General features: G+C 35.3%; 1 protein-coding gene across 1 annotated transcript in view; it reads right to left on the bottom strand.

Moving 5' to 3' along the window:
- Positions 1 to 4,345: 4,345 nt before the first annotated feature.
- Positions 4,346 to 11,256, bottom strand: part of PXDNL (peroxidasin like) — a gene marked incomplete at its 5' end in the record, with an annotated part of 397,680 nt that continues 390,769 nt past the window's right edge. Inside the window, 2 exon segments of the mRNA XM_004435754.2 lie at positions 4,346 to 4,477; positions 5,254 to 5,367. Of these exon segments, the coding sequence (XP_004435811.2) occupies positions 4,346 to 4,477; positions 5,254 to 5,367 (246 nt within the window).

The raw sequence follows: 11,256 nt of genomic DNA, 5'->3' as shown, positions 1-11,256 counted from the left end.
ATTTCTTTTTCCGTACCTTCACTTTACATCTGTGTGTGTCTTTAGATCTGAAATGAGTTTCTTATAGGCAGCATATATATAAGTCTTGTTTGTTTATTCAGCCACCCTATGTCTTTTGATTGGAGCATTTAGTCCATTTACATTTAAAGTAATTATTGCTAGGTATGTAATTATTTCCATTTTGTTAATTGTTTTTTGCTTGTTGTTTGTAGTTCGTCTCTGTTCTTTTCTTCTTCTCTTCCTCTCTTCCCTTGTGATTTGATAACAATTTTTAGTGTTTGTATTTCTTTCTGATTATTTCTCGTGCATTTATTACAGGTTTTTGGTTTGTGGCTGACATGAGGTTCATATACAACAACCTATGTATAAAGCAGTCTGTTTTAAGTTGATGGTCATTTAACTTCAAGTATGTTCTAAAAGCACTGCATTTTTACTCCTCTCCTCTGTTTTGTGTTTTTGATGTCATATTTTATGTCTTTTTATTTTGTGTAGCCCTTAACTAATTATTATAGATATAGATAATTTTCTGCTGCTCTTCAGGTTGTTCTCAGTGACAGCTATTCTATATGTAGTTGTAGTTTTGGTGTGTCCATGGGAGGAAGTGAGCTAAGATTTTCTTACTCTGCCATCTTGATCCCAGATCCCAACAATTTATTGAATCAGAGATCATTCCTTAAATGATCTTCATTTTGTCCTAATATTTTATATTTGTGTACATGGAATTAAGAGTATTCTCAATACTCCATTGACCAAAATATAGATGATGGAGAGCTAGATAAATGATTAATAAGTAATTAGATAGTATATTTCCCTTCCAAAGATAAAATTACAGTTTGAAAGTTTTACATTTGATCTTGCTCATATACACAAATTTCAAATGTATACTAATATTTAAGTGCATATTTATATGCAAGTGCATATAAGAGAAAATGATACTATTTTAACTTTGTTCATATATATAATATATTATATCTAAAGGTATATAATATTTGTTATGTATAAATGTATATGTATTTATATATATTGTTTTATATACGTGTGTGTGTATATATGTGTGTGTGTATATATATATACATATATATATATATATATACATACATACCAGAGCCTTAGAGTTGAACCATTTTGGTTAATAATTAGGTTTCAAGAAATTCTTCTCATTTGTCTTACAAAGTATATTAATAGAACAGAAAATGAGCTTCATAATTTGGGGAAACATTATATATTCTTTCTTTCCAGTTACATTTGAAATGCAAATTTAAACATTGATTTATTTCTGATGCTTGAAACAAAACAAAAGTCAGCAAATTATCTTACATAAGGGCTAAAAATACAGCATATGAAGTTATATTTAAGATACAGATTTTAGCATTTTTTTTTAGGACATCATCTCTCATTTTGTATATCCATGAGAAACAAGCAGATTTTACATTGTTTATCACAAACTCTATCATGCCAATAAACAGTGAAGACACTCAACTAAATATGACTTTTAATAGTGAACATTTTTCCTGAAATGGAAGATAGGATTTCTGTATGAGCTATCCATGAACTTAACTTACTAATGAACTACACTTTATTTGCAAATAAAAATGCATTATACATGACATTGGTGAAGAGATATTTGTAGTAATTATAGTCCAGTAAGTCTGTATTAACATCATTTCACAATTAAACTAAAAAAATGTCCTTACCAGGACCCACAACAATTTCCCGTACCTCTGCCCTCCTGATATATGGGTGTAGAATATAAACACATCGGCATAAAGACTCCTTCTTCTCATACATTGCTGTTTGCCTTACATGAGTGTTAAAGACTGTCAGATAAATGCTCCATTTTCAACCGCAGTCCCAAATAAAAGTTGTCTGTACCCTTTCAACCACATGCCACGTAGTTCCATGTGCAATGTGGCCACGTGTGTATAGGGGCACAAGATAGAAATTAAACCGCCCCGAAAGAAAAGAGGTGTTTTCTACCTTCTCATACAGTCATACAGCCTGGCTAAAAAACTTTGCTTTTCTTTATCAGAGAAAATCAGGAAAAGAGTGAGCTCAAGAATGCTTTCATCGTCTTTGTATACACCTCCCTGTGAAAGATGTGAAAGAGGAGAACTCCTGATCTGCTATTACCCCTTTGTCCTGGATCAGAAGAGTGTCACATATAAGAAATGTTAAATTTTACCTCAAGTAGATTCCTTGGCACAATGTGATATATCAAAATATTCTTAACAAATACAATTGGATTTCCAATGTTTTAAGGTTATTTAGAATAAACAAAATCACTAAGGAAGAAATATCATCACATTCATGTTGCATAGAAAATATGTGGAAGCATACACCACACAAAGGCACACACACACACACACACACACACAAACCCCAAACAAAAAATAGCAATCACATTTGGACTGAGGAAATGGAAGACAAGTGTTTATATATCCTTGGGAAATATTAGAACTTTTTATCAAGTGCAATGGTACTTTCAAAAATGAAACATTATTAAAAATACAGTCAAATAACTGTTATATAGTAAAATGAATAAAGCAAAAAATAACCCATATGATTAAATTATAACCGTATCTGTAAAGGTGACTGAATTTTCAAACTGTCAACTGACATGCAATTTTTAAAATCCCCATGTGGTCGATTGAGTTCCATTTTAAATGACAATTTCATTCTGTTATTTTGATATTTGGTTATGTTTAATGAGCTAAACATATTCAGCAAGTGCCATCCTATTAACATGTGGTCAGTGCATAAACAATAATGTGAGAAATCAGGTAGGTCTTACTTAAACTTAAGATGATAAAATGACAAATGAATATGATGAGAAACCTAAACTATGATAAAGTTTATTGTCATTTGAAATATGTTTACTGTGATTGTTTCTGAGGAACAGATTATAATTCCATAAGGTTTACCTTCATTTCACTTTGTTGTGTTTTAAAAGGCCACCAAATGTCAACCTTTCAGGATTTATTAGGTTTTATCTTTCAAAACCTAATATAATTACAAATTACTTTGGATTTAAAGAAGCATCAAACATCAAAATTTAGGGCACATTAAGTTTGGTCTTCAAAACTTTTTAGTAAAAATTATATTGATCTTGGGAGGGAATCACCAACACATTGAAAAATAATGAGATATATTATCAAACTCCAAATCACCTTTTCTCACTCATAATACTAAAACCACGGGAATATTTTGATTAAAACTAATACCAGATTTTACACAATAACTCTAAGGAGATTATTCCTATCTTTAAAAGTTTAGTTTGTAATTAGAAAGCAGTAGAGCCATGTCTCTCAGAGCCCAACCACAGGAAGCCTTTCCTCAAAAGTTTTGGAACAAATAATTTTTTAAAGAAATCAACAAACAACTGCAACCAACCCCCACATATGGGTGCACATGTATATATCATATTTTAAAAGCACTTACCTAATATTAAGTGAAAATCATCTAATATCCTTAATATTCAATTCCGAGTATAAATAAAGCTGTTGTCTATTGGGTTGTGTTTTCAATGCGATAAACGAGTGCCAAAATTAGAAGAAACTCCACAGCAACGTCTTTTGTTAGAGTAAAGAACATTTTCAATTTTCCTTATAGTAAATTCAGACTGCTCCTGCGTTTCAGAGGTGACGAATTTCAAGTCTGACATCTCACAGTGATGATAATGACAAGGAAGGGATAGGCACATATTGAGCAACTCTGCTTTGAAGTCTCGTTGCCTCACTGAGGTTGTACTCTCCAGCCAAATGCAAAACTGGCAAGCCCCTTAAAATAATGATATTGGCTCACTGACTTTTCCTTCATGTTCCAGAAAGTTAAGACAAGTGCCCTCCCGGCACAATCTGACCATTGCCTCAGTTCTAGATCTGAGACAAGGGAGTGAAGTGAGGGGAACAGCATCACATACTGTGCCAAATGTATCACAGATCTTTTCACATGTCTTCTCTAAGTGCAAAACCCATTCTTTCAGAATTCCTAGAGAGAATAAAATCTCTCTGAATTTTTAAACGAGAGATTTTCCACAATGCTCAGATTTCTAAAAAATATTACATGATGTTCTATGTGTTTCTACATGTGGTATATAAAACTGGTATCTTACAGGAAAAAAATATTTCTTAAGATAAAATAATCCCTATGCACTTTATAGCTTTTAATTTTGCATTATTTCAAGGAGTGGTAGAAAATGAAAAGATGAAAGATCGTCCGTATGTTGAAGGCTTAGATGAACTAACTTGCTCTTAGATCAGTGTGACTGCGGGTCAAAGTGCTGAAGGACTGAGGGCCTGGCTGCTTTCCTGATTCCCTGCATGCGCTCCAGAGCAGATGACACAGGTCAGCGTTTCTCTGGGGAGTCAGCTGGCAGTCGGGGGTCTCTGCACACTGGACAGCAGCTTCCTTTCACCAATTCATGACTAGAGCACGGAGCCAGGGGACAAGTCTCCACCATACAGGTGACCTGGCCACTCTGAAAGGCAACATTGGAAGATTATCCCCACGTTTCTTACAGTGAAATTACTTTTTAAAAAGTTTCTTATATAGTCTGATAAGCTATTTCAATTCAGTGAAAATTACTCAGGGTATGAGCTAATTTTTACATGTAGTTCCTATTAATTCTTTACTTCTACACATGTCAAGAATGAGTGCAATTAGAAGTGCTGACCTGTAAGATGTGACCTCCCAAACCGTAAGGCATGGGGCGCCGCAGGCATAGGAGGCTCATGTGGTTCATTAGGGGGAAGGGCGAGGGGAGCAGAATCAGCTCTGTTCAAAAAGAAAACTAAATAAAAACTGCGCGTTTTTCTTTTGGTGGATACCATGATAACACCTTTTAACATTTATATAGAATTAGTGAGTTTACTAGGAGCTTGCAGGCAACATTTGTAGCAAGCCAGACTGGAGAACAATGAGATGAATTCAAGCCCCAGTTCTGCCTCAGTTCACTTGTGTGAGCTTGAGCCACGTTCCATCAACTCCTTGAGCCTCAGTTCTCTCATTTGTTAGTGACAATGTGAAAAGCCCTCGTGGTATCTGGCAAGTCCTCATTAGATAGTAGTTATATTTTTATCTATAATCAGAAATCTCAAAATCTCACATCAATAGCTTGACCTTAAAAATTTGCCTAGAACGTATTCACAAAAAGGATATGTTTTTCTTTGTGAGTGTTTCAGGTATTTCTCAACTGGCAGGCGAGCAGAAGTAAAGCAGGAAGAGCAGGGTGGGGACGCTTCTAGCAGCACACACCCTACAGGTGCAGGTAATGCCGGCTGCTTTCCTCCAGTGTGCGCTGTGCTGCCTGCCAATCCCGAGGTCATCTGTGCATCCTGCCTGCCGAAGGCCGGCCTCCAGCCTGTTTATCTAAAAAAGGAGGGGAAGGAAAGGAAAGTGGGAATTGAAACAGGAACAACAAAGCTGATAAATAACACGGCTTGATGGAATGCTCTATTCTGTAAGAACACACCTAGAAGGCAAAAGAAACTTCAAAGCCAATATAATTTTTCTTAACATTTTTACTCAAAACTTAATAAATCTGAATCCTCCAGTATCTAAGCTAATAAATAGTTCCCTATGTGTGGCAAAATATTGGAAACATATTTACTATCTGAAACAATTTATAAAAGAAATGGAATTAAAATCAAATGAATAAAATTACATATTTAGAAAATCTCAGTGAGCATAAATATTAATTCAACTAAATATTTGTTTTTATTTTTTGAACCTAGGTTATCATAAACAGCACCCATTTCACAAACATAACATTCATTTTACTAAGTTTTGAAGATAAAGCCAACAATCCAGGTCTCAATGATCTTAAGATTTGGTGGACAGACCACAGCTATAAGCCAATTAGATAATGAGGGTGTGTCCGAAGAAGAAGACAAGCCACTCCCAGTTCTGCCTCAGGGAATCAGGGGAGGCCTCACCTGGGAAAAAGCATTTGAGCTGTAAGTGGAAATATGACTAAGTTTTTCAGGAGAACAAGCGGGGAAAAGACATTTCAGACACATGGAAAAAAGTTTTGGCCAAGGCATGGGAAGCAGGGGGAGGTCAGTATCCCAGGAATGTAAACTGTTGTGCAGGGTAAAAGGCACAGTGGGAATGTTGGTGGGGGTTCAGGCTGGATGAGTGGGCAGCAAACAAAATTAGGACCTTTAGTTGTATAAATTAATTTACATATTATAGTCTCTAGACAATCGGAAAAAATTCCAGTGATAACTCTAATGGCCATATGAAGGATAGACTGGTGAGAGTTGGAACTGAAAGCAGAGAAACTGGCAAGGAGACCCATATGGGCTCAGAGGAGGAAGGAAGAAGTGAGATCCAGTAAGAGCCACTTAGTAGGTAGTGGTAGTTGGTTGGATGTGGAGGGAGGGAAAAGAGAAGAATGCAAGATGACTCCAAAGTCCCAGTATTCATAAGGTACATAAATGATGGTGACATTCACCACGATATTATTCTAGAGAATACATTACAGAAGAGTAATAACCCATGGGGAAATTAAAGATGTTCAATTGAGAAATATTTTAGAAATGATGTAAATAATATACTTTTACAAAAGAAGAGGCTAAGTCCAAGAGCACTGGATGACTTGTGAAAGTTGCAACTGCACTGTTATGGGCTGAACTGTGTCCCTCCCAAAATTCATACTTTGAAGTCCTAACCCCAGTACCTCAGAATGTGACTGTATTTGGAGATAAGGTCCTTAAAGAAGTAATTAAGTTAAAATGTGGTCATATAGATGGGGCCTACTCCAATATGACTGGTGTCCTTACAAGAAGTGGAGATTAGGACACAGACACACCCAGTAGAAGGACCATGTGAAGATACAGGGAGAAGATGGCCATCTACAAACCAAAGAGAGCGATCTCAGGATAAATTAACCCTGTCAACACCTTCGTCTTGGACTTTAGGCTGCCAGAATTATGAGAAAATAAATTTCTGTGTTTTTTAAGCCACCTGGTCTGTGGTATTTGTTATGGTATTTGTAATGTATGCATCATGAGGGCTCAATCCCATATTCTCAAGCAACCTTTCTAGTGTATCACACTATACCTATGCATCGTTATTATTATCCTCTAATGCGTGTTCCTTTCATATTCTTCTGAACTCTGTTATGTGGTTGGAAAATATAAAATAATTTCAAATACTTAACCAAGGTTGTTCATGTGTGGCAAAAATTATTGTGCCCAAGAAAATTTTTGAGACAAACAATTGACCAGACTTAAAAACCATAAAAGCAATGATTTATTTTTAAATAGTTATTGAGCATCTGCTATTTGTCAGCTAGGCCTACAGGAGATTATAATGATAAATAATCCTGGGTTTCTATTCTTAAGGAGTCTGCAGCCTGGCAGGGGAGAGTGAATTTGTACAAAAATAAATATGATACAAACCCAGATGTTGTATGCTATAAAAGTGTATACACAATGATATGAGAGTTCAAGGAAAAACAATTATTTTTAGAAAAATGGAATGGGAAAGGGAGTAACCAGTGAAGAATTTACAATTTAAGTGGTAGTTGAGCTAGGCCTTGAATAAAAGTGGTACTTGGCTATAGGAGTACACACATGGGCCTGCAAGTGGGTGGATACAGTACATTTCAGTTAAAGGAAAAATGTGTGAAATAAGTTAAAAAGAGGGGAGAGTGAACAGTGAGTATTACAACTTGGATAGAACATAAAACATAGGAAAAGGATTATTTTGAAATTAGATAAAAAGATGGGTTAGGACTATGTTTTAAAGAGCCATGAATATCCATAAACTTAAATTTCATTGAGGAAGCAAAAAATCTTGATGTAAAACTATTTTGATTCTATAAAATATTTTACCATATTTGGATTGAGGTAGGACAGCAGGATGGGCCCTTTGGAGGTAATTTAGTATCACAGTGCCTACACTTGGGAAGTGGCATCCATTGTTCGTTGGTTTATTCATTACCCAATAGGAAGATTAAGCATCTAATATGTGCCAGCTAAACACTAATGAACTAAAAAGACTGGATCTCTGGCTTTATGTGAGCAGTGAGAAGAGAGAGGATGATGAGATAAATTTAAAATTGTGATAGAGGCAGAAATGATATGGTTTTACAATGATTAGATGTGGACCAAATTATCCATTGCCTCAGTAGGTTCATAGGTGTGGGGAATGAAAATCAGAAAAATCTCTAGAGATACTAGTGATTATAGCCTAGAAGACTAGGAGAAAAAAAAATTATTTCTAAAAATACTAGGGAAATGGAAAAACATTAGTAAAGTTGAATAAATTCCAAAAGAATAAAAAAGAGTAGAGGTAGTTCTAAAATATGTAAAAGATATTGAGGTGGTAACTTCTGTCCTCAAAGAGAAAAGTATAGAAAAGCAAAATAAACAAATGACAGTAACACAGCTATTGTAAACTTCAGACACTTAAAGATAAAATATTTTCAAATTTTAATGAAATGACAAAGAAACTCTGTAAGAAAGGAAATAACCTGAGAATCTTCAGGTTATTTCCTGAATATAAGAGAGATAGCACATAATGAAGATTTGTTCTGGACTTACAAAGTCTTGAGAATAAAAGGATGTTTGGTGGGGAGTTAGAGACCATGCTGGGCCATGACTTTCCTTTCCCTATCCTTCCATGTGTTCCTTGCTGGTATACAGAAATACAACTCATTTTTATATGTTTATCTTGTATCTTGTGACTTTGATGAACTAGCTTATTAATTCTAGGAGTTGTTTGGTAGATTCTTTGTGATATTTTACAAAGGTAACTATGTCATCTGAAAATAGTTTTATTTCTTCCTTTCCAGTCTATAGACCTTTTCCTTTGCTTGTCTTATTGCACTGGTAAGAACTTCTAACACTGTGTTTAATAAGAGTGGTGAGAATGGACATCCTTACTTTATTTGCAATATTAATATAGTGGGTTACCTTGATTGATTTTTGAATATTAAAACAGCCTTAGATTACTGGAATAAACCCAACTTAATTATGTTGTAAAATTCTTCTTACATATTGCTGTATTGTATGTTCTAATATGTTATTAAAGATTTTTGCATCCATATTAATGAGGGATATTGGTCGATGGTTTTCTTTCTTTGTACTATCTTTGTCTGGTTTTGGTGTAATAATAATACTATCTTCAAAAATGAATGGAGAGGTTTTCTCTCCTCTGTTATTTCTGGAAAATTAGTGTTAATTTTTCTTTAAAGGTTTGGTAGAATGCTCCAGTGAAACCATCTACCCATGGAAATTTTTGCAAGGAATTTTTTTAAATTACTAATTCAATTTCTTTGACAGTTATAGAGATATTCAAATTTTCACTTTCATAATGAGTGAATTGTGGTAGCTTGTGTTTTTCAAGGAATTGGTCCATTTGGTCTAAGTTGTCAAATTTATGTGTGTAGATTTTTCCTTCTTTCTGCTTGCCTTGAGTTTATTTTGTTCTTACTTTTCTAGGTTCTTGAGGTAGAAGCTTAAATTATTGATTTGAGAGACTTTCTCTCTTTTCCGATGTATGCATTTGGGGCTATAAATTTCCCTCTCTGTGTTGCTTTATGCTAATTTATGCTTGATTTTCATTCAGTTCAGTGAGTTTTTTTTTATTTCCCTTGAGACTTCTTCTTTGGCATGGAGCTATTCAAAAGTGCGTTATTTAGTTTCTAAGTATTTGGCTATTGTCCTGTTGTTGTCTTCCTGTTATTTCTAGTTTTATTTCATTGTGGTTAGAGATCATGCTCTGTACGACTTGAGTTCTTTTAAATTTAATGAGGTTTCTTTTATGACCCAGAATATGGTCTATCTTGGTATAGGCATACATCATTTTATTGTGCTTCACTTTACTGTGCTTTGCAGATATTGTATTTTTTACAAATAGAAGATTAGTGGCAACCCTGAGTCAAGCAAGTCCATTGGTGTCATTTTTGCAACAGGATTTGTTCACATCTTTTTTCTGTGTCAATTTTGGTAGATCTCACAGTATTTCAAACTTTTTCATTATTATTATATTTGTTTATGGTGATCTTGTGATCATTGATTTTTGATGTTACTTTTGGAATTGTTTTTGGATGCCACAAACCTTGCCCATATGAGAGTGAATTTAATCGATAACCATTGTGTGTGTTCTGACTGCTCCACAGACCTGCCATTCCCCCATCTCACTCTCTCTCCTTGGGCCTCCCTATTCCCCAAGACACAACAATATTGAAATTAGGCCAATTAATAACCCTACAATGGCCTCTAAGTGTTCAAGTCAAAGGAAGAGTCACACATCTCTCACTTTCAGTCAAAAGCTAGAGATGATTGAGTTTAGCAAGGAAGGCATGTTTCAAACAGAGATAGGCCGAAAGCTAGGCCTCTTGCACCAAACAGTTAGCCAAGTTGTGAATGCAAAGGAAAAGTTCTTCAAGGAAATTGTGACTCTAATGAACACATGAAAGATAAGAAAGCAAAACAGACTTATTGCTGATATGGAGAAAGTTTTAGTGGTCTGGATAGAAGATCAAAGCAGCCACAACATTTCCTTAAGCCAAAGCGTAATCCAGAGCAAGGCCCTAACTCTCTTCAATTCTATGGAGGCTGAGGGAGGTGAGGAAGCTGTAGAAGAAGACTTTGAAGCTAGCAGAGGTTGGCTCATGGGGTTTAGAGAAAGAAGCTGTCTCCATAACATAAAAGTGCAAGGTGAAGCAGCGAGTGCTGATGCCCAAGCTGCAGCAAGTTCTCCAGAAGATCTAGCTAAGATAATCCATGAAGGTGGCTACACTAAATAATAGATTTTCAATGTAGATGAAACAGCCTTATATTGGAAGAAGATGCCATTTAGGACTTTCATAGCTAGAGAGGAAGAGTCAATGCCTGACTTCAAAGCTTCAAAGGACAGGCTGACTCTCTTGTTAGGGGCTAACGTAGCTGGTGACTTTAAGTTGAAGCCAATGCTCATTTACCATTCTGAAAATCCTAGGGCCCTTAAAAATTGTGCTAAATCTACTCTGCCTGTGATCTATATGGAACAACAAAGCCTAGATGACAGCATATCTGTTTACAACTTGGTTTACTGAATATGTTAAGCCCACTGTTGAGACCAACTGGCCAGAAAAAAAAAAATCCTTTCAAAATATTACTGCTCATTGACAGTGCACCTGGTCACCCAAGAGTTCTGATGGAGACGTACAATGAGATTAATGCTGTTTTCATGCCTGCTAACACAACATCCATTCTGCAGCCCATGGATAAAGGAGTAATTTCAACTTTCAAGTCTTATTACTTA

This window comes from Ceratotherium simum, chromosome 31 (genome assembly GCF_057802395.1).
Source record: "Ceratotherium simum simum isolate JZ-2026a chromosome 31, ASM5780239v1, whole genome shotgun sequence".
Taxonomy (NCBI): Eukaryota; Metazoa; Chordata; class Mammalia; order Perissodactyla; family Rhinocerotidae; genus Ceratotherium; species Ceratotherium simum.
Note: the sequence above shows the minus strand (reverse complement) of the source record. Positions and strands in the feature narration are given on the sequence as shown.